A 27,865-nucleotide genomic window follows, 5' to 3' on the forward strand; every position below is an offset into this window, starting at 1 on the left:
AACTGTCTGTTTTGTATGTTTGAATTAAGGGTTTAGTGTTAATAGCATGTTTCATATTAATTTATATTAAAGTGTAGACGTTAATTTGCTTTGTGTATTTTTTTGTAGTTTTATCCATACTCTTCAGTGTGGTGATTAGAGAATTTGTTTGTATACTGTTTTCTGTGAGGGGTATAAGACACACAGTGATATTACATTTATTTTAATATATTAAGATATGAATTTTAGGATTTCAGGATACACAAAGTTTCTCTACTCTCTAAAGTTTTAAACAATAATAATGTTAATTTGCATCATAACAAACACTGTAAACATAATAATTTTTTTTAAATATTCCAAGAAACTGAGTCCGACCAAGGGAAGTTTCCTGGCCTGGAGGGTATTCCATGAAGTGAACTAACTCAACAAGCAGGGCTTTTTGATGCAATCCTGGCACATTTTGTTTAAATTAAGTTCTACAAACGAAGCTAAACTTAAACTTTGCTCCGTTACTACGGCAACATATTCGTGTGGACAAGCCTTCACTGTACCAGGCTGGAGTTCAGGCCTAGCTTAGCTCGCTCACTGCGATTGGAGCTACAGCAGCAGCTACCCACAGCCAATAGGCTTTATTTACCTACGTCACCATTATCTATCAAAACAAGGCTGTGGGGGACGAAAGTTGGGTTGTAACGCAGAGTACTAGCAATGCTGCCATACTACTGCATTCTCAAATACACTTCTTCCTAAAGAAGGAAATCTTATAAATGGTCAAACCTTCCATAGTTTCCCCAAAGATCCTGTACTTAACCATGAATGGATTCATACAATCAGTAAAGATAGTCATTTCAATTTAAGATATATGTTACTGTGTTAGTTAGCTAGATAAGGCTAGTCATTATAATGTTTCCCAGACAGATAATCTAGCCACATGAACATTAGCAGAGAGACAGCAAGATAGCTAAACCAGGTTCTTTTCGGCTATGACTTTTTTTTTTTTTTAACATCAAAATGAGTAGAGTGTAGTAACTTTAGTCAAGCTATAGCTATTTTGGGTAGCCTGCTTAGCTAGCTGGTTAACCATATCCTACTGGGGGGAGCCTTGTCTTAAAAGAGGGTGCACTTGCATGCTAAGCTAGACTGTATTTGGCATTAAATGGTTGTGTTAACACTCATTTTATGTCTGATTTAATATTATATATTAGCATAACAATATTAAGACACTTGTTGGCATGAGAAAATTGTAGAAGGATGTGGCCACATTATTTGTCTGAACAGATAGTTTGGTAAAGCCTTTAAGGAGGACTTTAGTTAAGATGAATTAGAAGGTATTTTTCTACATCCACCAAGTTAGTTAGTAAGTTATAACTTGCTAACAAGCTAAATAACACAAGCAATTACCTAATTGCCTAGCTACCTTCCATATCGTACACATAAACCTTAATTTTATTGTTATAGCCTTTTAGTAAATAAGTGTCTTAGCTCCAAGGCAATTTCTCCTCTTAGATACAAGTTTTCCTGCCTTATCCATATCAAACGGTTTCCAGAGATTGTGCCCTAAAAACAATACAGAAATAAACCTTTAATAATAATTTGTTTATTATTACATGCCATACTGCTACAGAAATATGGCTCCTCATTTCAGCAGCACACTCCTACAGCTCCGACTCTTGACAGCTTCAGCTACTTTTACTGGGCTAAGAAAGGGAACGGTTTTAAACCTGGGATCCAACAGTGTTGCCAGTGTCATCACACTGAGCGATTCCATGTTGCAGATACACTCAGTTATGCGCTTTCCCAAATTTTCAGCCAGCTGCTTTTGTCACTATTGAGGCTTGATGTTAAGCTCAATGTGGATAATTTTTATCAACTGCATACCCTTTGACACTGAGACTCTTTTTCCTTAGAAGGTTCTCTTGTAGCTTGGTAAAAAGGAGCAAGCACCCTGTCTTTGTCTACATAGTGGCAACTAACAGCAAGATATGCCTCCATTTTAATGGACATCCACATTTCAGCTGTTAAACTAACAGCAATGGTGTTCTGGAGGTCCTTTTTAGTTTTCTCTTTTTCCCCCAAGTCCTTGATGGCCTAAAATAATCATACATGTAGGGGTTGGACAATAAAACTGGAACAACTGGTTTTAGACCACAATAATTTGGTCACAGATGCGCCAGCAAGACATGCACCAACAATTTGTCCTCTTTTGAACTCTGGTATAGTGCTGGGCGATATAACGATATCGATTTGTTTCGCGATAATTTTTCCCTCGATGACGATGATAAGCCTGTGCAATAGAATTCGATAAACATTCATTTCCATTTCCCGTCTAAGTAGCGCCGCAAACGGGCGCAGCACGTGATCACGCTGAACTGCATGCTCAGCCAAGTACCACTGGGGCTGGATCTGATCCAAGTCAGCTGACCAACGAAAACACAAAACGTGTAACCAATCCAGAGGACGCTGGAGCAAATTAATAAATAGTTAAGAAAATTGTAATATCACGCAGTTATTCTCATGCATGCAACAAAAAACCCTAAAGAAAAGTGGAGTATTGACCAACACACGCAAACAACGATAGTGTTTGGACTGTGGGACTAAACGGCCGGACTGTTCAGCGCGTTTTAAATACATTTTAAGTAAATTTTAAGCACTAAATGTAATTAATTCAATTTATATTAGGACCGCGGGGCAGGTGCGGCAAAAATGTGTATGTGGCGGGCGCGGGACTAAAAGAAGAGTTTTTTTGCGGAGCGGTAACAGGACAAAAACACCTTAAGAATGATGTCTAAATTACTTTCCTCTAATCTAATATAATTTAACATGGTTTAAGAATATAAAATAATTTCTAAACAAACGAACTTTTTAATATTGAGCTTATGGCCCAAGTGCAAAAACACAAAATCATTTATCATTTAGATTATCTGCCTGAACGCGAACCCGAACCCGAGCTTGAACGCCAGCCTGACTCAGGCGCTGCATGAACTCGGGCTGGTCCAGAACACCGCTTTCCTTGGGCCCTGTCAGGTTATAGGTGAAAGAAAATGGTCTGTTTTTAATGTAACAAATCACACTGTGATTTTTGTGATATTTCCCCAATTACAGCTCAGCTGCGCGTTTAAAGCTCAACGCATGAATTAATCGGTGCGCTGCGCGCCGCGCGTGCTCTCGGGGCATTTGACGCGTCTGTCAAGCAAGTTAATGCACCGTTTTGGGGGCAGAGATTAAGAAGTACAGCAGCTACATCTCAGATTTGTAGTTTAATGCTCTACTAAATTAGTGGCTTTAAAACTGGCTCATGATATGGTCGGTTCTGGCTGGATTTTTTCCTGCCTACAGGCTGCATTTGACGGAAAGCAGCTCCTCAGTCAGACAACAGTGTCAGCATATAAATCGCGTGTATTTCCTACAGGACAAACCATTTAAAAGTGCAGATGAACTCAATAAAAATCACACAGTGTCTGTCTGGCTTAAAATACTTAGGTACAGCTTTTAAATTAATAAATCAACATTCATTAAAAATCAGTGAAAATTTATTCCCCTTTTACCTCCTTTTATCCCTATCCAATGATGTTTTACCTTTAAACTTATTTTACATTGTACTTGACTATTGTAAGTCGCTTTGGACATGTAATGTAATGTAAAAAATGACAAGCTAAGCTAATAAACTATTTAATAATAACAGAAAAATAGATATGAATTCGGAAAATAACCAACTAAAGTGAGCTCAAAATGCAATAAGAAATATAATCTAACGAATTTCATAATATAAATTCGAAATATTGAACAGCAGGCAGTAAAAAAAATAAAATAATACTACAAAAAAACGCAAAGTAAATAACCGATAGAACATAACGAACAGAAAAAATAAATGTGAAATTGGAAAAAAAAAAACAAATTATCTAAGTTCAAAATGCTAAAAGAAATAAAATCTAACGAATTTCAAAATATTAAATCGAAATATTGCACTGCAGCAGTACAAAAGCCTAAGTGCTTAAACAAACTGTAAACTGGATCGTGAGATCACAATTTCGTTCCACCTCATGTACCACATAAGATGCGAATGACAATAAAATCTCCTTGAATCCTTGAATCCTTGAAACAAACAAAAAAAAACAGCCCATCACATATCATTTTCTTGAGCCCGACCCAGCTGAGGAAAAGGTGGGAAATATATTTTTTTCAGGCCGGGTCCTGGAAAAGTTTTTGGTGAATTAAAGGGGCCGTGAGTTGCATTTTTTGTTTTACTTTAATCAGTTTTTAATCCGTCTTTTTAAAAACGAATATTCGCTGCCAATCAGTGCCGAATATTCTGAGCTCAAAAAACGCTATTCGGGCCTGCCCTACTAATCTAATATAATTTAACATGGTTTAAGAATATAAAATAATTTCTAAACAAACGAAATATTTAATATTGAGCTAATAGCCCAAGTTTTTTTTTCTGCCGTGGAAAATTTTTGCTGTGGATTAATTTGTTTTTAATCCGTCTTTTACGTGATTTGATTTATATCGTGATACATATCGATATCGACTGATATGGAAAACTATATCGTGATAAGATTTTTTTCCATATCGCCCAGCTCTACTCTGGTATGTCACCCATAATGTTGTCCGGGAGGGCAGTGGAGTCCTGATGATCTTCTTCGCAGTCTTTACCACTCTCTGCAGGCGTGTACGGTCCGTCACACTAGTGTTGCCATACCACGCGGTGATACAGTTGGTCAAGAGGCTCTCAATGACACAGCTGTAGAAGTTGCAGAGTATCTTGGGAGACATCCCGAACTTCCTCAGCCTCCTCAGGAAGTACAGCCGCTGTTGAGCCTTTTTGACCAGCTATGTGGTGTTCAATGTCCACGTGAAGTCATCACTGATGTGGATGCCCAGGTATTTAAAACTTTTTACCCTCTCCACTTCATGCTCCCGGATGAACAGTGGCTGATGAGACCTCCTCTCCTTCCTCATGTCCACCATCAGCTTCTCACACCATGACACCAGCCGGTCACCTTCCTCCTGTAAGCCGCTTCATCTCCGCCACTGATACGTCCTATCACTGCGGTGTCGTCTGTGAACTTCAGGATGATGTTGTCCTTATGGGAAGCGACACAGTCGTGGGTGAACAGGATATAGAGGATAGGGCTAAGGACACATCCCTGTGGGGTGCCTGTGTAGGTGGTGATACTGGCTGAAGTCCTGTCTCCAATCCTGACAGACTGAGGCCTGCCAGTCAGGAAATCCAACAGCCAGCTGCAAAGGGTGGGGTGCAGGCTGAGTACAGACAGTTTGTTTGTGAGTTTATGGGGAATGACCGTGTTAAAAGCAGAACTGTAGTCCACAAAGACCATCCTGATGTAGGAGTCTTTGTTTTTCAGGTGGGAGAGGGAGTAGTGGAGGGCAGCAGCGATAGCATCCGAGGTGGATCTGTTGGGACGGTAGGCGTATTGCGGGGGGTCCAGGGTGTCCGGTATGCTTCACTGGATGTGAGCCAGAACACCTCTCTTAAAGTACTTCAATATGAGTGCTACTGGCCTGTAGTCATTCAGGCAGGTAGGTGGGCGATTCTTGGGGAGGGGGACAATAGTTGTGTTCTTGTAGCATGTGGGACCAATACTCTGGCTGAGAGAAAGATTAAAAATGGAGCTGAAAACTTTAGCCAGTTCATTAGCACATGCTCTGAGGGCCCTTCCAGGAATGTTGTCCGGTCCGGGTGCCTGGTGCGGGGGTTGATCTTCCTCAGAGATATATACCTGGCCTGATGATACTGTCAGAGAGGGGGAGTGGGGTGTGGAGGGCTGAGTGTGTGTGTGCCTCTCAGTGGTAGTGCTAGGAGTTTCAAAGCAGGTGTAAAAGGTGTTCTAGTCATCTAGTAGGGTGTCTGCAGAGCTCAAGGTGCTGGTGGTGGTCTTGTAGTCTGTGATGTACTGCTGCCTGGAGTCAGCAGTGGAGTAGAAGCCATCCAGTTTCTCCCTGTACTGCCTCTTGCCTGCTGTGATGGCCTTCCTCAGTCTGTACTTTGTACTCAGCCTCATTGCCTGATTTAAATGCAAGAAAACGAGCACGCAGCATGCGTCATACCTGACTGTTGATCCAGGGCTTCTGATTGGGGAATCTCTTTACTTGTATGGTGGGCTCAATGTTATCCACACAAGTGCTGATGTAAACCCTATTGAGCATGTCTGGAGAGACCTGAAAATGGCTGTTCACCAATGTTCACCATCCAACCCGATGGAACTGGAGAGGATCCCCAAATCAGGCCGTACTAGCTCAAAATGGTGCTTCTACTCAATACAGAGCAAAGGTCTGAATACTTATGACTGTGATTTTTCAGTTTTTCTTTTTTAATAAATTTGCAAAGAATTCTACATTTCTATTATTTTCTGTCAAGATGGGGTGCTGTGTGTACATTAATAAGAAAAAAAAATATCTTTTTTTCTATTTTAGCAAATGGTTGCAATGAATTAAATTATTTTTAAAAATGTTTGAATTCTATTTTATGCCCCTGACGTAATGATAGCTGCTAAAGTAGCATACTAGTGCAATTATTCCCTTTAAAGCTTAACACATTGTGACACCAGAACTGAAAATAAAAGTGAACAAATGAATTTATTAAATAAATAAATCATAAATGAATGTAAACAACTGTTTTTAATAACATCATCAGGCAGATTTATTAACACTATGAGGCGTTAATATTGAAGTCCAATACATAAATATTGTGACAGTCCTATGCATGTATTATTTGAAATGCTTTAAACAGAATTTAAACAGTTCTTGAATTTGTGGCTATTAATTGTGTAAATGATAAAAATTGAATGTGTAGTAGAATCTACTGAGTTGCGATGTTAATGAGAATAAGAAATATGTTTATTGGAAAAATAAAAGGACAAGAAAAATACAGAACATGTTAGGACATACAGAGGCTGGAAGATAAGAACGCACTCTGACTCTCATCTCCCTTACAACCATCTTTACACCCTTTTCTTGGTGGGACAGTACATTCTTGAACAATCCATCTCTTATTGATAGCAAGATAAATTAGCCACAAACATTTGTTTTTCTTTGTGTGTGCATGCTGGCATGTGTGTGGGGGAGGTATTAGTATTTTTAGGAAGCCAGTGAAGCACATATAGAAGACAATATATTTCTTAATTTCTTAAGTGAGGTGACCTGACAGCAGCGTCCTGTAACAGTCAGTAACAGATGGTGTAAATACTGCATCTCTTAAAACACTAGGCCAATTCATTATAGTTCTATGTACCATACACAGAGAGCATCCCTAGCCTCACCTCCTCCACTTTAATTAAAATCTTTCCGATTAGGAAACTCTTGTGTTGCCATTTAGAGTACTAATATATCTTAAAAAGTTAAATCAGGAAATAATCTGCTTGAAGGTGTTGATCTGAACTGCTGCCACACACTGATTTTCAAATGGGTTCAGGTCCGGAGAGTGTCAACTGTCAAATGTTGTCAGTAGTTTATAGACTTAAATCACAATGTTTATCTTAATAAATATATATATACGTATATATATATATATATATATATATATATATATATATATATATATATATATATATATATATATATATATATATATACGTATATATATACGTATATATATATATATATATATACGTATATATATACACACACACGCCCACATACTTTTATTTTGACAGCTGGTTACCGGATGTAACGCCATTGGATCCTGGGCGGAACTAGAGTTCTGCGCTGTGATCCTCAGCGGAGGTCCTGGGGTCTGCAGCTGGGACAGATGTTTGCTGTGGTTTAAAATGAAGACTGTATTCTCTGTAGGTGAATATGGAAGGGTGGTTAGAGTTTCCCCCGGTCTCCAGTAAAGTGGAGCAGCAGAAGATCCAGCTCTGATCAGCAGCTCCACACCTCTGTACTCAGACTGCTCTGCTGGAGGAACACCATCAGCTCACCTGCTGCAGGTATGGAGATGTTCCACTCTTCACCTTCACACTACTCTACATTAAGTGTCTCAGTGGGACGTCTGTGAAAAATATTTCACACTTCTACTCAGTGATAAAACTCGACCTGTGACCTTTCTCGGTCACGTGACATCACGATCAGTAGACCACGGAGTTCAGTAAAAATACTAGGTAAGTCTACCTGTAATTTTCTCTGAGAACGTCTGAGAAAATACATGGTCAATCCGGACGGAAATTTAATTACAGAGGACACCCCATAAAAGACACATAACCCCTGTACCCCCTAAAAATGTATCATCTTCTCTTAGTTATCTCTGATCAACACTTTCATTCTGCTTTATTTAAGATGAACAGGAGATTTAGGGGCGACTTACAAACCCTGAGTGGTGATTTATTGGGGGGAATAATTATCTTGTCTGGTGGGTTTAAGTGTTAAATTGTGCTGCTATTGTTTATAAACTCCTTCATGCTAACTGTAGAGATATCTACTTTATAGTCACATGTTTCTCCAGGCTAAGGTCTGTTTCTGTACATAAAGTATATCTTTATGATCCATTATTAAATTATGTGTAAAATAAATTATGTGATATTCAGCATGTAGATGTAGTGAGTGTAGAAACATTAATATATGCAGATGTTCCACAGTGTGTGAATTAATGTTAATTTTAGAGCTAAATGGCGTTCTTCCTGAGAGCTGGTTAGTGTTGGTGGGGGTTGCTGGATGATGGTCAATGGCTGGATGATGGGGGGTTGAGGGCTGTTAAAGGGGGGAGGCGTGTAAGGTGTAAGTGGAGTTTTGTTAAAGGTTTTGGAGACCTGATACTCATATTTTTTGTTTTTCTTACGTAGAACATTTGGAAAGTGTGTACTGTCTGCTTTTATACTGTAAAAAAAACACCCAGTTTTCCTCAGCAGAAGCAGTTAGTTTATTAGTTCGTTGTTGTTGTTTAGCTCTACAGTCGGGGTTACACCGAGCCACGATTCTGTGACGACAGTTCAGTGTATGGTAGCATTAGCTAGAAGCTAGCATTATTTTAAATACGTCTCTTAAACAGTTTCGCAATTTGAGGATCCAGTGATGTTCCGGAGGAAAATGTACACAGAATAAAACGTATAGGGGTCTGAACATGTATTCAGCCCATTCAAAAATTCAGCTTAGACACATAACCACAAATATTGGACTAGAGAATGAGGACACGATTGGAGGCAACTGTAGAACAATTTTTCATGTGTAAGGGTACTTTACCACAGCATGATTCAGATGTGAAAAATCGTTGGATATAAAAAAAAAGACCATTGAATCAAAAGTTAAGAATTTGAAACGTTGTTTCAACATTACAGATTTATAAAGGAACATAAATATATAATAGAATAGATACATTAGAAAAGTGTAAAAGTACATCAGCGGGTCAACACATAGTATAATTTAATGTATTTTTTTTCCCTCAGAGCTAAAAATCACAGTCCAGTCTATAGTTTCTTACAGTTGAAGGGTGTGATTGGATGGATGGATGGATGGATGGAGATATATATATATATATATATATATACGTATATATATAATATATATATACGTATATATATATATATATATATATATATATATATATATATATATATACGTATATATACGTGTATATATATATATATACGTATATATATATATATACGTATGTATATATATATATATATATATATATATATATATATATATATATATATATATATATATATATATATATATATATCCATCCATCCATCCATCCAATCACACCCTTCAACTGTAAGAAACTATAGACTGGACTGTGATTTTTAGCTCTCTGGCCAGTCCAGTATATACTGGTTTATAGAATTTCTTTTTTTTCATAAGTCTTTATACTTTCTTACTATGTTCATAAGTAAGTAGTACAAAGCTTATTATTTTCCAAAGAAGTTGATTCGTAGTAAAAGAAACCTAGTAAATGTTCTCCTGCTTCCTTTTCTGTGAAGACCACTGTGAAGCCCTTAGGTTTCTGTGGTTTAAACATCATAGCAGTCCTTACAAGAAAATCACAAAATATCAGATGTGATAGACTCTCTTTACTGCCTACTAGTGATAAAAACAAGCCAGTGTTAGCAGAATTAAACATCAATCCATAACACAAGTAAACGATCATGCTATTTAAGCCTTTTCTCCTGTAGAAAGAGTTACAGACCTTGGGAAGTTGTTACTAAAGTCCAAAGGCAACTGACTCCACCTTTTATTATTCTAATTGAGGTTCTTGTACAGTTATAATTAGTCTTATATAGTAAGGATAAATCGCTTGTTATAAATATTCCCAATACTTGATGTATGGAGAGGACATCTGGGTTTTGTTAATTTTAAGAATTCCTCAGATACTTGGACAAGATTTTCATCAATTGAGGTATACCTAGTTCTGTATTTTAAGGGAAGCCAATACATCAACTGCATACAAACATACTTTGTACACTGTGCCAATGATATATATACCTTGATAGTTTGAGCCAGAAGTTCAAAGAACAGAATGAAACAAGGTTGGACTAGCAGGGCAGCCTTGACATAGTCCCTAGATCCTAGTCTTAATTAGTTTCTAGACTTTTCCTTTTTTTCATGGGTTTGTCCTCTTTCATTCCAGTCAGATTCTCTTTTTGCAGCTAGTGAAGAACAACCAACTCTATCATATAGTCTGCACTGGTGAGTACTTAATGGGTTGCCAGTAATAAATCTTAAAGCAGAATGGTAGATTGAATCAGTTCAAACCGCCAGTGCAGTTGGAGATCATCTCCATAGTCCAGGACTGCTAGTTTGAATGCTGTCACTATTCTTTTCCTAGCGAATGTGGGTAAACGTGATTTATTCCGATAAAGGAATTCCGATCAAGGATTTGTCTACACTTGGAGGCGAGTTTGTTTCTATGGGATTTAAAAGTTTTTCACTCAGCCAGATGCTGAGGTATTTATGTTTGAGGACTCGTTCAATGGTACATCCTGTCAGGGTTGTAACAGTTACGGAAATTAAAACGCTATTTGAAAATCTGAAAAACACCACAAATGTTAGATATTAGCATTTAAAACCAACTTGGTTATATATGGAGCAGTCTCTAAAGTGCTAATAGAACTGTGAAGTGTTTCTAGTGCAGCATGAGCAGAATCTGCTGAGCAGTATAAGATTGAATCATCTGCATAAAGGTGTAATTTACAGTCTAAGGTAGAGGCGGCAAGAGAAAAAATATTGAATAAAACTGGACAAAGGATTGGGCCATAAGGGATTCCTTTTGTTATGGGCTGTAGGTCTGATTTATGGTAATTGAGAGACACACATTACCTCCTGCCAGAAAAGTAATCCTGAGCCCACAGGATTGCATTATTGCTAAAAACCAGTGTTATGTAAGGAACCTAGTAGGAGATCATAAACAGCAACATCAAAAACCTTTTTGAGATCAATAAAAATAACAGCACAGTACTTCTTCCTGTCTGAGGCCATGTATAGATAATTTAAAACCAGCATGGTTACAGAGATGGTGTTATGTCTTCCTCTGAATCCAGACTCATAGTTAGACAGGATGGAGTTTTCGTATAGAAATAACTTGAGCTGTTATTCACTAGGGATTGTAAAAATTTTGCATAAACAAGACAGTTTTGAGAATGATCTGTAATTATTAAAATCTGCCACATCTCCTCCTTAATGCAGAGGAATAACATGAGCTGTTTTCCAGATACTAGGAATTCTGCAAGAATTGGTTTCAGCCAGTATCTTGTGTTATGTGTCCAGGGCGATACCCTTTTGCACCCAATCATCATTACGTTTCAGTTCTAGCTAATTGCGAGAAATTTGATTCTTGTCATTTCTAAATTGATTCAGAATCGTCCATGTCCGAAACAAGATGCATCTAAGAATCGAACATTTCCACCACAAATACTGTTTGTTGACTGTCCAGATAAAATCTTTATTCCCCCAAAATGAGTTTCCCAATTTAATTATTTTCATTCTCTGCTGTTCTGTTCCAGGTCTTCCCCTGATCTCAGTGTCAGTGTTCCAAACTGGAAGAAGTTTATCTGAACAAATACAATCAGAAGATTTTATGAATATATTAAGCTGTTGAACAAAAGGGAGAACATGGCATCCACAGAAATCTTCAATATGCAGCAAACATCTTCTCCTACACCCAATAATCAAATGCAGAAAAGTACAGGGAAGAAGAAAACGCATCACTGCTCAGACTGTGGAAAGAGTTTTACTACAAAAAGTGATCTCCAGAGACACCAGCGCACTCACACTGGAGAGAAACCATATCACTGTTCAGTCTGTGGCATGAATTTTCATCAAAAGGGTCATCTCCAGCGCCACCAGCGCATTCACACTGGAGAGAAACCATATTACTGTTCCGAATGTGGCATGAATTTTTATCAAAAGGGTCATCTCCAGCGACACCAGCGTATTCACACTGGAGAAAAACCATATTACTGTTCAGACTGTGGGAAGAGTTTTACTGAACAGAGAGATCTCAAAACACACCAGCTCAATCACACTGGAGAGAAACCATATCACTGCTCAGTCTGTGGGAAGAGTTTTACTAACCAGAGAAATCTCACCACACACCAGCTCATTCACACTGGACAGAAACCATATCACTGCTCAGTCTGTGGGAAGAGTTTTACTAAACACAGTAATTTCAAAATACACCAGCGCGTTCACACTGGAGAGAAACCATATCATTGCGCAGTCTGTGGAAAGAGTTTTACTGCACAGAGTCATCTCAAAACACACCAGCGCATTCACACTGGAGAGAAACCGTATCACTGCTCAGATTGTGAAAAGAGTTTTACTACACAGGGTGAACTCAAGCGACATAAACGCATTCACACTTGAGAGAAACCGTACCACTGCTCAGAATGTGGCATGAATTTTACTAACCAGCGCACCAGCGCATTCACACTGGAGAGAAACTGTTCACTGCTTAGACTTTGGAAAGAGTTTTACTACACAGGATATACAAAGATATATTGATGGTGCATATAAAGGGTAAACTGTTGCATATGAATAAAACTAAATATATTTATGTGTACTAAATGTCAAACCCAGATTTCTGGCCATACACTGAATTAGTGCTGGACGATATGGCCAAAATTTATATCACGATATATTCCTTAATTTCAGTCGATACAATATAATTTCGATATCAATATAAATACTTTGAAGGCCTAAAAAAACTACTAAGAATCCCTGCAATGGAAATCTGTACCTACTACTGTTTGAAACCTCCTTTCACAAAAAGTATACTTTAGAAATAAAAAGTCAAAATAAATCAATGCTCATTTTTATTTGTATAGAGCAAAATAAAAACATGACATCCCTGTCAAACATAAGCCTATTTAACTATTACCAATAAAAAATAACATTACATTACAACAGAGGCAGAGCTTCTTATTCTTTTGTAAACAAATTTAACAGATCAAAACAAAAGTAGAGTTTTATGGCCTTGACCCTTACTCTCAGCGATTGTTCCAGATTCTCTGAATCTTTTGATGATGTTATGCACGGTTGATGATGATGATAAACTTAAAAGCTTAAAAAAAACTTGCTATTTTACGCTGGGTAACACCATTCTGATCTTTTGCGCAACAATGGTGAAATTGGTGAACTTCTTACCATCTTGGCTTCTGAGAGACACTGATACTCTGAGAAGCTCTCTTTATACCCAATCATGTTGTCAATTGACCTAATTAGTGTTAATTGGTCTTCCAGCTGTTTGTTATATGCTCAATTTCTTTTTTCCAGCCACTTATTGCTACTTTCCCCAACTTTTTGGGGATTTATTGACACTGTGAAATTTTGATTCAACATATTTGTACTTTAAAATGTTACATTTACTCAGATAAATCTTTTGATCTTTCATCTATGTTCTATTACGAATAAAACATTGACATTTGCCATCTCCACATCATTGCATTCCGTTTTTTTTTTTTTTTTTCCATTTTCATATTGTTTAGTGTCCTGACTTTTTTGGAATCCAGTTTGTATTTTTTTTATTTTATACAGTAAACAAGTTTACACACTAAAGACACTGCAACTATGCTACTGTGAGCTGATTGGTTGGTAAACTCATGCTAGAGTTAAATTTTAAAAGGTTTATAATCGGAGTTTTAAAACACTTCATTCTTTCTGAATGTAGTGTGAACGGCCATAAAAAACTTTACTGTTCTCTCAGATTAAGCCAGAAATGGCACACTGAGGACTATGTAATATAGTTTCATCTTTCACAAGCAACTGTAAACAACTCTCACGAAAGGTACTGTTCTCTGGTTGCGGGTGCGTCTGTTGTTGACAACTGCAGAGGATATGGTCTTAATCACTATCTCTGGTACCTGGTCATGACGCCAAGGGTAACAGTCTCCTCCAAGGGCTACTGGGCAGCTGTTAAGGATGTGTTCTAATGCCCCTTCCTGGACAGAGCGAACTCCTGGAAGGTCACTCTTCCCCCAAGTGTGCAGGTTGGCTGGGCTGGGTAGCATGTCATAAACAGCTTGGACCATGTACTAATAAATCTAAGCAGTATGTGTGGAGAAAACCAGGCACTGCTTATCACTTGCCCAATACAATCCCAACAGTGAAACATGGTGGTGGCAGCATCATACTATGAGGGTGTTTTTCAACAATGACCCTAAGCACAATGGCTGTTCACCAATGTTCACCATCCAACCCACATCCAACCGTACTAGCTCAAAATGGTGCTTCTACTCAACACTGAGCAAAGGGTCTGAATTCTTATGACCGTGATTTTTCAGTTTTTCTTTTTTAACAAATTTGCAAAAAAATTCTACATTCCTATTCTTTTCTGTTAAGATGGGGTGCTGAGTGTACACTAACGAGAAATAAAATGATCTTTTTTCGATTTTAGCAAATGGTTGCAATGAATCAAAGTATTTATTAAAATGTCTGAATACTTTTTTGTACCCACTGTACATATTTGGTTGTACTGTTTTAAGGCAAAGCAATTTTAAGATTCGAGGAAGTTTAATTCAAAATACGTTGCCATAGACTAGACATGGTTGGCATTTGCACTGTCAGTTTAGCCTTTCTTTAACAAACATTTTAAATCATGACTTGGGGGAAAATGAAACAGTAGTTTAGTAGATATTATACAGATATAGGGAAATATTGTTAAGTATTTTTGTTTGAATTATGTATTTTTTTCAATAAACCATATTATTTATAACAATTTTAAACCCATTTTATGCCACTGACATAATGATAGCTGCTATAGTAGCATACCAGTTCAATTATTCCCTTTAAAGTTTAGTCCCTTTGAATCTTAACACATTGTGACACTGGAACTGAAAATAAAAATGAACAAAGGAATTTATTAAATAAATAAATGTAAGCAACTGTTTTTAATAACATCATCAGGCAGATTTATTAACACTATGGGACTCCCCTTATTAATTAAAACATAATGAAGAGATCGAAGTCAGAAAAAAGTATTCGGGTCAAGCGTTAATATTGATTAATAAGTCCAATACATAAATATTGTGACAGTCGTATGCATGTATTATTTGAAATGCTTTAAACAGAATTAAAACAGTTATTTGTGGCTATTAATTGTGTAAATGATAAAAATTAAATGTGTAATAGAATCTACTGAGTTGCGATGTTAATGAGAATAAGAAATAAGTTTATTGGAAAAATATAAGGACAAGAAAAATACGGAAAGTGTTAAGAAAAAACAGTTTTAAAGTCACATACAGAGGTTGAAAGATAAGAGTGCACTCTGGCTCTCATCTCCCTTACAACCATCTTTATTCCATTTTCTTGGTGGGGCAGTACATTCTTGAACAATCCATCTCTTATTGATAGCCAGATAAATTAGCCAGCTAAGCCACAAACACTTGTTTTTCTTTGTGTGTGTGTGGGGGAAGTATTAGTACTTTTTAGGAAGCCATTTAAGCACATATAGAAGCAATATATTTCTTAATTTCGTAAGTACAGTGACCTGACAGTGTCCTGTAACAGTCAGTAACAGATGGTGTAAATACTGCATCTCTTAAAACACTAGGCCAATTCATTATAGTTCTATGTACCATACTCAGAGAGCGTCCCTACCCAGATAGCCAGCGACTTTGGCCCGGACTCGTTTCTAAGTCGGCACTGCTGGTTTAGAGTCGCAAGCAGAAAAATACTTCTGGCCCACAGCTGGCCCAGTGTCACTTTCTGACTGTTCTAAATGAGTGTCACTGAGCAGTCGTTTTGGTGCTGGTGAACGACTGACGCACCTGACCTGTTGATTATCTGAACACATGTGTACTGGCTCAAATACGGCAGACGACCCTGTACCAGCACTGCACTAACAAAGTGGAAAACTGACTGTTCCCCACTGTTAGCACTTTTCTACCAGAGCTGACTTGTATATTTTCTTTTTATTTACAGTTACAGATGACTCCTGTCAGTAAGAGTACTTACTCCCGCGGTTATGCTGCTCCTCACACACACACACACACAGCCTGTTATAGTACTGCTTCCCACACACACACACATGCACGCACGCACGCACACACACACACACGCACACACAGCCTGTTATAGTACACACACGCACACACACACACACAGCCTGTTATAGGACTGCTTCACACACACACAAACAAACACACACACACACACAGAGTCTTATTCTATTGGCAACATTTTTCTACATGGACTGGATAAGCTGTGTGTGTGTGTTTATTATAACAGCCTGTGTGTGTGTGTGTGTGTGATCACGTTTAGAGTGATCTAGGTAATATTTACCTCGGTTCCCCTGCGCATCAGCCCAGTTCAACCCGTGCGGTTTCTCGTAGCACTTGGCGCGCGGATTCCTCAAACATTAAAACTTTCCTCAACTGTCAGCTATCCTGAAACCTTTGAAGTTTTTAGGTAGGTAGCAAAACTAACTAAGTATTAAGTACCTTTTTTGAAATATCATTTATTTAGATTCCATGTACTTAATAAATATTTTGACCGTCAAATATGAGTTATAACCCTATCTGTGTGTTGCCTCTTCAGTTAGCTAAGCTAGCTAACTTAGCAGCATATCAAGGTAATGTTATCTGAGGCTAAATTATCTCAGAATGTAGCATTAAACACATTTCATGTTAATGTAAATGTTAATGTAGCTATATAATGTAACACGACACTACATGCCCCTCTGTAGCCTTATAGGGAGAGGCAGTAAGAGCACTGTCATGCTGAGCTTTTTAACTGTACCGCGGAGCACAGCTAGTTAAAGAAACAGTCCGGGGTCTTCGTTCTCGTATTTGGTCTTCATAATGCATGCATAATGTTGTTACCCCTGTCTTAACTTTTTTTGGATTATGTTACAGGCACCAAATTCAAAATGAGTGAATATTTGCAGCATTAAATTTCTTGTCTTTGTAGTGTATTCAATTGAATGAGTTAAAAAGGATTTGAAAATTGTATTCTGTTTTTGTTTTCTTTTTTTTTCCTTTTTTTTTAAATATGTAAAATTTATGAATTAAACATAAATTTAATATAAATATTTGTTTAGTGTTTCCTATAATAATATATAATAATCATATTGATGTACTGATGTACGAAGTGGTTATTTACGTAAATTTTATGTACAAATAGCTTGTAGCTTGTAGTAGTAGGAATAACATTGTAGGTTCCTGAACCTCCTAGTTCAAATTCACCAACAGTAAAAGACAAAGTACCTTCAGTTACAAGCAGTTTGCTTACTCTATTCAGCCCAGTGTTGGGCACTGGACCAAGTTCGGTGGCAGGATCTCAGCCAGCTTCAAGAACAGTCAGAAACCAGAGTAGGCCCAGTCCTGGTCCTACGTTCAAAAAGACACTGGACCGAGTCCGGTGACCGAATCTCAGCCAGCTTCAAGGAGTCAGAAACCGAAAAAGGCCCAGTCCTGGTCCTACGTTCAAAAAGACACTGGGCCGAGTCCGGTGACCGACTCCCAGCCAGCTTTAAGGAGTCAGAAACCGAAAAAGGCCCAGACCTGGTCCTACATTCAAAAAGACACTGGGCCGAGTCCGGTGACCGAATCTCAGCCAGCTTCCAGAACAGTCAGAAACCGAATAAGGCCCAGACCTGGTCCTACATTCAAAAAGACACTGGGCTGAGTCCGGTAACCGACTCCCAGCCAGCTTTGAGGAGTCAGAAACCGAATAAGGCCCAGTCTTGGTCCTACGTTCAAAAATACACTGGGCCGAGTCCGGTGGCCGGTTCTGGGCCACCTTTGAGGACAGTCAGAAACCAGCTAAGGCCCAATTCTGGGCCAGCACTCAGTGGCAAAGCACCACCAACTCTGTCCTTTATTAACCAAAGTGCCCTTTTGAAACTTTTTTTTGTTTGTTTGTTTAAATATTATTATTATTATTAAGATTTTACTGAAGCCGTGTTGAAATGATCTTTTGAAAACCTGTGCGATTAAAAACGAGTGAAAACAGAATGCCCTGAAATCAGCTCACACACACGACACCGCTCTCTTCCTCTGTCACGTGACCCCGCGCGGTCACGCAAGCATAGGCCAATCACGAAGCCAGTTCAGGAAGAAATTCCCACCTCTTAATAGAAACAGCCAATCAGCTCGCTGTTTTGCGGAGCGGGGAGGAGAGTGGGGAAGCCCCCCTTCACTGTGGAGGATTTGTAAAGTTGTCTTTTTTAGATTTAGCAGCGGGGTGCAGCGAGCTGACGTTAAAACAGATCTGGATATACAGCGATTTTTCTAAAAGGTAACGGATCTTACCATGTACACTGTTATGAGATTATTTCTGATAGCTGGTTAAAAATAAACGACTCAAAACCCACAGATCAAACCCTCTGTGAGCTTGTGATAGTCATTGTGACTTGTAGACTAGAATTACTGTAAATTATAATGAAGGAAAATTATTTTAGCTAGCTTAACTAGTTAGCTAGAAGCTGGATGTAGTGAATAGACAGAATTTAGTACAGTACTTCATGTAGGTAGTTTAAAGCAGTTTCTTAACCCATCCATATGATCAGCTAATAAACTCTCATTTATTGAGTTTACCTGTTAAAATCCCTTAGCCCCTTAGATTTACTAATGGAATATATCTGGTCCTTTAGTAAAAGCTCATGAAACTAACAGACTAGGAGGGTTTGGGTCATCTAAAGTTTATATTAACATCTGCCAAAAATCTCTATGAAACATAAGGTTACATTCTTTTACGTAAAAGACCACCATCATAAGTACTTCTAGTCGAAAAAAGGTGGCGTAAATGTAAATATACAAATATACAACAGAATTGACATACATAATAATAATAGTAATAATAATAATAATAATAATAATAATAATAATAACATCTGTTATTCTTTTAAACATCATCAGTTAAACTCATCAGTTTTTTTCATATATTTATATATAGTTCAGACATTGCAAGCATTTTTTTATCAACAGTAAATGTAAAGTGGAGTAACATGTTTTGTTTGTACTTGGATGTAACTAATAATAAACAGAAGTACAAAAAGAATGGTTTATTTGTGATTAAAGGTAATTCCACAAATGTTGTTTTAAGAGACTATAAGATGGGCTTATTCAAATAAGCAGATTACATTATATTATATTATATAACATTATAGATGTGTTCCCCCCAATATCAAACCTGCTCCTACGTCCTTGCTAGCAAGTCACACTAGATGCGCTGCAGCAGCAGTTCAGTTCAGCAAGTCTTCAGCACAGCACGCACGGCAACAGATAGGCTTCTTCTCCCCCGTGTCCCACCAGCCAGGTAACATACACATCAAGTAAAATCCTACGGTTTGCCCTCTAAACCCAACCTGAAATCAGTTTGTTGTGCAGTAATATGTCTCATACAGCACCAAACTACTATGTATTTTATCAGTTGGTGGTGTGACATTTTTCCATTGACAACTCACGTTTAGAGAATGTTACAAATAAAAGTCAAATTTCATTCAACATGTGTGTGTAATTTTTTTTATAATGAAGTGTTCCACGTGCGCTAAAAAGTGCCCTTTTTCCCCTCTGAGCACTTGCCCCCCAAAATGTCTGTGCACGCCACTGTTCATCGGGATGGGTTAATAGCTACTAACATTTACTATCTATATCTATTTATACACATTTATATCTACAAGTTATTACACGTTTTCTTTCATTTTTTTAAACCATCAATTACTTTTACATAGGTATATATTTGAGTAAAATTAACATTGTGGTTTTATTCTATAAACCACTGACAACATTTGTAGAGCATTTATTTGCAGTAAATGAGAAATTGTCAAAATAATGAAAAAAGGTACAGTGCTTTCAAACCTTTAATAATGCAAAGAAAACAAGTTCATAATAATTATTTAGAAACAAAAAAGCTTTTGTTTTAAGAGTTTAGATTTTTTTTTTATTTCCAATTTCACGCATCTTGGCATACTCTCTTTGAGTCTTACAGTCTTTCACACTGCTTTTGGGTGACCTCCTTTCACTCCTGGCACAAAAATTCAAGCAGTTTAGCTTTGTTTGATGGCTGGAGTCCAACTTACATTATATATGTGTGTGTGTGTATACTTTTATTTTGACAGCTGGTTACCGGATGTAATGCATTGAAACCTGGGCGGGACTAGTTCTGCGATGTGATCCTCAGCGGAGCTCCGGGGTCTTCAGCTTAGAAACACAGCAGCAGACTGTTGGAGGTTAAGGTGGATTCAGGGCTGTTTATTGTATTGGATTAGATCAAGTGGATCAGATTTCATCGCTTTGGACAGATGTTTACTGTTGTTTAAAATGAAGACTGGATTCTCTGTAGGTGAATATGGAAGGGTGGTTAGAGTTTCCCCCGGTCTCCAGTAAAGTGGAGCAGCAGAAGATCCAGCTCTGATCAGCAGCTCCACACCTCTGTACTCAGACTGCTCTGCTGGAGGAACACCATCAGCTCACCTGCTGCAGGTATGGAGATGTTCCACTCTTCACCTTCACACTGCTCTACATTTACTCTTAGACACACAGAAACACATTCAGAAGGAGCAGCATTTAACATCACACACAAGCAGCTTCATCCAGGAGCTGGAGGATCATCTTCTCCTAGTTATCTCTGATCAACACTTTCATTCTGCTTTATTTAAGATGGACAGGAGATTTAGGGGCTACTTATAAACCCTGAGTGGTGATTTATTGGGGAAATAATTCTCTTGTCTTGTGGGTTAAAGTATTAAATTATGCTGATATTGTTTAGAAACTCCTTCATACTAAATATAGAGATATCTCCTTTATGGTCACGTTTCTCCGCGTCCGTTTGTGTAAATAAAGTATATCTTTATGATCCATTATAAAACTATGTGTAAAATAAATCATGTGATATTCAGCATGTAGATGTAGTGAGTGTAGAAACATTAATATATGCAGATGTTACACAGTGTGTGAATTAATGTTAATTTTAGAGCTAAATGGAGTTCTTCCTGAGAGCTGGTTAGTGTGGGTGGGGGTTGCTGGTCAATGGCTGGATGATGGGGGGGTTGAGGGCTGTTAAAGGGGGGAGGCGCGTAAAGTGTGAGAATCATTCAGGAGTTTTGTTAAAAGTTTTGGAGACCTGATACTCTGCCTATTTTTTTCCTACGTAGAACATTTGGAAAGTGTGTACTGTCTGCTTTTCTACTGTAAAAAACACCCAGTTTTCCTCAGCAGAAGCAGTTAGTTTATTATTTTGTTGTTGTTGTTGTTTAGCTCTACAGTCGGGGTTACACCGAGCCAAAATTCTGTGACAACAGTTCAGTGTATGGTAGCATTAGCTAGAAGCTAGCATTATTATAAACACGTCTCTTAAACAGTTTCACAATTTGAGGATCCAGTGATGTTCCGGAGGAAAATGTACACAGAATAAAACGTATAGGGGTCTGAACATTTATTCAGCCCATTCAAAAATTCAGTTTAGACACAGAACCCCAAATATGGGCATAAACAACATGGCACTGACTAGAGAATGAGGACACGACTGGAGGCAACTGTAGAACAAATTGTTTACGATCCAATTCTTACATTTTCATGAGATATGAAACACACAAAACAAACAAAGTTTAGTTTTGTTTAATTGTTGGCCATTATGCACAGTTGGGCCTTGAATTGGACATAGTTCTGTAAACTGTGTGGGGTAATTTACCACAGCAAATTCAGATGTGAGAAATCATTAAAGGTAAAACAAATGACCATTGAATCAAAGTTTAGAATTTAAACATTTCAGATGTATAAAAGAACATAAATCTATAATATAATAGATACATTAGAAAAGAGTAAAAGTACATCTACTGGTCAACACAGTATAATTAAATTTCAATAGTTCAGCACATTTACAACCAAGAGAGAGAGAGAGACAGAGAGAGAGAAAGAAAAAGAACAGCAAGACAATGGAGTATTTGGCATCTTCTCCTTTAACCTCCTCTAATCTTCATTCATGCAGTTCATCATGGTGGTGTTCAGCTCTGTGTCCTTAATGAACACATCAAACAGTACTTTTGTATCTTGTAAGGATCAAACAATCCTTAAGTGGCTTAAAGTTTCTAAAGCCTTCTGTCACTGTTAAAACACAGTTAAAAAGAGAGCAAAGTTCATAAATCTAAATTAAGTAAACAAAAAAAATGATATCTCCAATCACACCCTTCAACTGTAAGAAACTATAGACTGGACTGTTTTACTGGACTGTGATTTTATCCCTCCAGCCAGTCCAGTATATACTGGTTTATAGAAGTGTTACATAGAAAAGAGTTTCTTTAGTCTTTATCCTTTCTTACTATGGTTAAAAAGTAGTACAAAGCTTATTAATATTAAACACCAAATAAGTTGCTTAGTTGTGAAAGAAACCTAGTAAATGTTCTCCTGCTTTTTTTTCTGTGAAGACCACTGTGATGCCTTTAGGTTTCTGCGGTTTAAACATCATAGCAGTCCTGACAAGAAAATCACAAAATGTCAGATGTGAGAGATTCTCCTTAGTTAAAAAGAGTTACAGACATTTGGGAAGTTGTTACTAAAGTCCAGAGGCAACTGAATCCACCTTTTATTATCCTAAATGAGGTTCTTAGCTATACAGGTATATAGTTATAATTTGTCTCATACAATAAGGATAAGTCCTTTGTTATAAATATTCTCAATACTTGAGGTATGGAGAGGACCACTTAAAATTGTATATTTGAATTTGCTCTGGTAAGGACGTGTAGTGAAGTGCCAGTGTCTGGGTTTTGTTAATGTTAAAAATTCCTCTTATATTTTGACAAGATTCTCATCAATTGAGGTATACCTAGTTCTGGATTTTAAGGGAAGTCAATACATCAACTGCATACAAACACACTTTGTACACTGTGCCAATGATAGATATACCTTGATAGTTTGTGCCAGAAGTTCAATGAACAGAATAAACAAGGAAGGACTAGCAGGGCAGCCTTGAAATGTAGTCCCTAGTTCCTAGTCTTATTTAGTTCATAGACTTTTCCTCTTTCATTACATACCTGTCAGGCATTTGCAGGATAACACTTGAATTCGGTGAGTTTGGAGAGGTTTAGAGAGACTGAACGTGCTATGCGGCCATACCTGACACAGGGCCAACCGGAAGCCCAAAGCACGATTTGTGATCTTTTTGAAATACTAAAGTAAAAAAGCATTCATAGATTACAGTGTTGAAGACTGAAGAAAGGGCATCACTTCTTTGTTGTGGCCAAGCTTGTACGTGTCTTCATAATTAATTTACAAATCTAATTTCTTACCATTTAAAACCTACTTAATTTTATATAGAGCTAAAAGAAGTGTAGTGTTTCTAGTGCAGCATGAGCAGAATCTGCTGAGCAGTATAAGATTGATTCTTCTGCATAAAGGTGTAATTTACAGTCTAAGGTAGAGGTGGCAAAAAAAAAAACAAATTGAATAAAACTGGACACAGGATTGAGCCATGAGGGATTTTGTTATGGGCTGTAGGTCTGATTTATGGTTATTGAGAGACACACATTGCTTCCTGCCAGAAAAGTAATCCTGAGCCCACAGGATTGCATGAGTTTACCAATTTAATTATTTTCATTTTCAAACCCAAACTAAGATTTTCAAATATTTTATATTGTATTTAGATTTTCTTTTTTTCTCTATGTCTTCCAGAAATTAATGCTGTTCTGTTCCAGATCTTCCCCTGATCTCAGTGTCAGTGTTCCTAACTGGAAGAAGTTTATCTGCACAAATACAATCTGAAAATTTTACGAAGATATTAAGCTGCTGAACAAAAGGAGAACATGGCATCCAGAGAAATCTCCAATATTCAGCAAATATCCTTTCCTACACCCAAGAGGCAAATGAAGAAAAGTACAGGGAAGAAGAAACCACATCACTGCTCATACTGTGGGAAGAGTTTTACTAAACCGAGTGATCTCCAGCGACACAAACGCACTCACACTGGAGAGAAACCATATCACTGTTCAGAGTGTGGGAAGAGTTTTACTACACAGAGTCATCTCCAGCGACACAAACGCATTCACACTGAAGAGAAACCGTATCTGTGCGCAGATTGTGGGAGGAGTTTTAATGATCGGATTAGTCTCCAAAGACACAGATGCATTCACACTGGAGAGACACTCTTTCAATGCACAGAGTGTGGGAAAAATTTTTATAAACAGTATAATTTCCAGCGACACCAGCGCATTCACACTGGAGAGAAACCGTATCACTGCTTAGACTGTGGGAAGAGTTTTACTACAAAGGGTGATCTCCAACGACACCAGCGCATTCACACTGGAGAGAAACCATATCACTGTTCAGACTGTGGCATGAATTTTCATCAAAAGGGTCATCTCCAGTGCCACCAGCGCATTCACACTGGAGAGAAACCATATTACTGTTCAGTCTGTGGCATGAATTTTTATCAAAAGAGTGATCTCCAGCGGCACCAGCGCATTCACACTGGAGAAAAACCATACTACTGTTCAGACTGTGGAAAGAGTTTTACTGATCGGAGTAATCTCAAATCACACCAGCTCATTCACACTAGACAGAAACAATATCACTGCTCAGTCTGTGGGAAGAGTTTTACTAAACCCAGTAATCTCAAAACACACCAGCGCGTTCACACTGGAGAGAAACCGTATCACTGCTCAGATTGTGGAAAGAGTTTTACTGAACAGAGAAATCTCAAAACACACCAGCTCATTCACACTGGAGAGAAACCATATTACTGCTCAGTCTGTGGGAAGAGTTTTACTAAACAGAGAAATCTCAAAATACACCAGCGCGTTCACACTGGAGAGAAACCATATCACTGCTCAGTCTGTGGAAAGAGTTTTACCCAACAAAGTAATCTCATAACACACCAGCGCATTCACACTGGAGAGAAACCATATTACTGCTCAGTCTGTGGAAAGAGTTTTGCTCAACACATTACTCTCAAAGTACACCACCGCATTCACACTGGAGAGAAACTGTATCACTGCTCAGACTGTGAAAAGACTTTTACTACACAGAGTGATCTCCGACGACATAAACGCATTCATACTGGAGAGAAGCCATATTATTGTTCAGTCTGTGGAAAGAGATTTACTAAACAGAGTTATCTCAAAACACACCAGCGCATTCACACCTAAGAGAAACCATAGCACTGCTAAGTCTGTGGAAAGAGTTTTACTAAACAGTCATCTCAAAACACATCGGCGCATTCACAATGGAGAAAAAACGTATCATTGCTCAAAATGCGGCATGAACTTTTAACAAAGTACTTTCCAGCGGCACCAATGCATTCATACTGGAGAGAAACCGTATCACTGCATTTTTAATCGCCAGTTTAATCTTAATTGACACCAGTGCATTCACACTCATGTGTGAGTTCTCCTGAAGTCCAAAACAAACTCCTTAGTCTTCTCTGCGTTCAGAGTAACGCAAAAACACTGTTTCCTCGGGAGAGAGAGTAGCCGCTGCATGTGCACGTGCCGCCAACTTGGCAACGTACTTGATCGCACTCAGAGCATGGCCATTGCCACTTCTATGATAAACAAAAACTTGTCATTGGATGAGTTTATTCCCCAGAACTGCTCCACTCTGCAAACTGAAAATACAAAATTTAACCCTACATGTGAGCAAAACATAGAGCCAGAGTCTGAGGTTTTAAAAAGGTGCACAATGTTTAAAACTAATCAGATAAGAGTCCCAGTCCATTTTAGTATGGTTAGTAAATGGATAGACCCGCCCTTTACCTTCAGGGAGTGCTGTACTAAATTATTTTTTGTTAAAAGGTAAAAGGGGTAGCTCTTTCCTTTGATATTGTTAAAGTATTTGAGAATTTAGGCACAATCCCATCCCAATCCTTAACCTAAGTATTGGAACAATCCTTCAGGCACATGATATAAATATAGCAGTAGAGCACTAATGTTTAGTAACTTCAGAAAGGGGGCAGTTGGTGCAGCAATTAATTACAAAGGTCTGTTCCATAATTCCTCTTTGATGAGGAGCAGAAATGAGCTTTTATTATCTTTAATTTTATTTTTGCAGTATTTTGCACCATTTTAGGTGGAACAAGAAAGTTAATGAGTTATTGCGACAAACTACTTGTTTTATGCTTGCTATGAGAACAATTTCCATAAAACATTGAAACTACACATTGAACTACAGTTATATAGTGGTTATCATGATTTCAAACAAGAAAAATAGTTATATTTGTGAGTTTCTTTGGTCACTTGTGCAGTCATCTTGCATGATTCTCATACCTCTCTGTTTTGAGTGCGCCTTTGAAAAATCTCTGATTTTTGCCCCTAAATGTGCATTTGCAAAAAAGGTGGGGTAAGGTTAAATGATGGGTCCAAGGGGTGAAATGGTATTGGGCCTAAATCTAATACTGGTTTTCTTTAAGAAACACTTTTTGAGGCTGTTAAAAAAGTTATTTTTATATTTTTCTATGGATTCTGTAATGACCTGTATGCTGGCAACTGTCTGTTCTGCATGTTTTTGGGCTTAGTTTAAATAGCATGTTTCATATTAATTTGTGTTAATGTGTAGAAGTTTATTTGCTTTCTGTATTTCTTATAGTTTTGTCCAATTTCCAATAAACCATTAAAAGAGATGAACTGGTCATCCTTTTCAGTGTGGTGATTGGAGTCTATCTGCTGATTTCTGTGAGATGTATGAGCACACAGTAGAGTGAAATTACATTCCACCATGGCCAGGGAGCAACAGAACATTAACTAAACTAAAAGTGCAGTTTGCAACATTTACAGATGCAGCTCTCATTACTAAGTTTGAGGTAATGAGGATAAGGTGCAGAGTTATGCAGTATTCTATGATATATAGGTTAACACAGTCAGCTTGTAACATGCAGTAACCTGCAGTTACTGAGGTAGAGAAAACAGTACTTCTGTAGCACAGTATTTTATTTGTGTGAGGATACCATGCGAAGAAGTGTTTCAAGATCTTTTGTCCAGTTCTTCTCCCAACTGTCTTAAGGGGCCTTATTTTAGCGATCTATAACGCTGTTTGAACTACACTTGATTCAAACTTATTCGAACTTATTTATTAAAACGATTTCATTTTAAGGAAACAGAGACAATCCTGCACAACGCAGCGCGCTGCGCCAACCTCTGCTATGTGCCTGCAGTGTTTTAGAAAGCTGGAGATTTTGATTAATGGATTAATATATTTTATATTCTAGTAGATTTGTCCTTTTCATTTTTTATTTCAAAAACTGCAGCATTTGAGTGAGAATATGCATCTGTTAAAATTCTCAAACAGCAGAATGCCTATATCTGCTATATTAAGCTACAGTTATTAAGTCTGTGTACTAAACATACATATAAATCCTTCTAAATGTCAGAAAAATAACTAATAATAACTTATAGTTGCTTTGCACATTTTAAGTATACTTTATTTTATATTTGATTGCTAAAGGCTCTGTGGTAAAGAAGTAGTGGTGTGTGGTATTGTGCGTGGGGAGCGCATTGCATGAGGTAATC

The 27,865-nt window shown here is 37.7% G+C and overlaps 6 protein-coding genes and 1 pseudogene across 8 annotated transcripts in view; 4 read left to right on the forward strand and 3 right to left on the reverse strand.

The window, feature by feature from the left end:
- Nucleotides 1-13,868, forward strand: part of LOC125803868 (zinc finger protein 239-like) — a 48,237-nt gene extending 34,369 nt beyond the window's left edge. Inside the window, exon 2 of the mRNA XM_049482449.1 lies at nucleotides 11,937-13,868. Coding sequence (XP_049338406.1) covers nucleotides 12,046-12,798 — 753 coding nt within the window. The 5' untranslated portion in view covers nucleotides 11,937-12,045 and the 3' untranslated portion in view covers nucleotides 12,799-13,868. The remainder of the gene's footprint in view (nucleotides 1-11,936) is intronic.
- LOC111194226 (zinc finger protein 239-like) overlaps nucleotides 1-27,865 on the reverse strand; it is a 457,259-nt gene that overhangs the window by 329,019 nt on the left and 100,375 nt on the right. The gene's annotated exons all lie outside the window — the stretch shown is intronic.
- The window catches only part of LOC125803860 (zinc finger protein 239-like), a 217,288-nt gene that overhangs the window by 126,670 nt on the left and 62,753 nt on the right, over nucleotides 1-27,865 (reverse strand). The window lies entirely within an intron of this gene.
- The window catches only part of LOC103021480 (zinc finger protein 585A), a 258,231-nt gene that overhangs the window by 112,590 nt on the left and 117,776 nt on the right, over nucleotides 1-27,865 (reverse strand). The gene's annotated exons all lie outside the window — the stretch shown is intronic.
- LOC125780482 (zinc finger protein 850-like) overlaps nucleotides 1-27,865 on the forward strand; it is a 76,775-nt pseudogene that overhangs the window by 12,856 nt on the left and 36,054 nt on the right.
- Nucleotides 7,666-27,865, forward strand: part of LOC103036135 (zinc finger protein 239) — a 245,471-nt gene continuing 225,271 nt past the window's right edge. The window contains exon 1 of one of the 2 annotated variants that reach the window (XM_049482393.1): nucleotides 7,666-7,928. The gene's annotated coding sequence lies outside the window, so the exon portion shown is untranslated. Of the gene's footprint in view, nucleotides 7,929-20,766; nucleotides 20,856-27,865 lie in introns of those variants that run through there. The other variant, XM_049482392.1, reaches the window with a different exon arrangement.
- Nucleotides 20,728-26,979, forward strand: LOC103047669 (zinc finger protein OZF). Its single transcript, XM_049482372.1, has 2 exons — nucleotides 20,728-20,855; nucleotides 24,039-26,979. Exon 2 carries the CDS (start codon nucleotides 24,170-24,172, stop codon nucleotides 25,508-25,510), a length of 1,341 nt encoding a protein of 446 aa, XP_049338329.1. The 5' UTR covers nucleotides 20,728-20,855; nucleotides 24,039-24,169; the 3' UTR covers nucleotides 25,511-26,979.

The sequence above is a fragment of the Astyanax mexicanus genome, chromosome 8 (assembly GCF_023375975.1).
Source record: "Astyanax mexicanus isolate ESR-SI-001 chromosome 8, AstMex3_surface, whole genome shotgun sequence".
NCBI lineage: Eukaryota > Metazoa > Chordata > Actinopteri > Characiformes > Acestrorhamphidae > Astyanax > Astyanax mexicanus.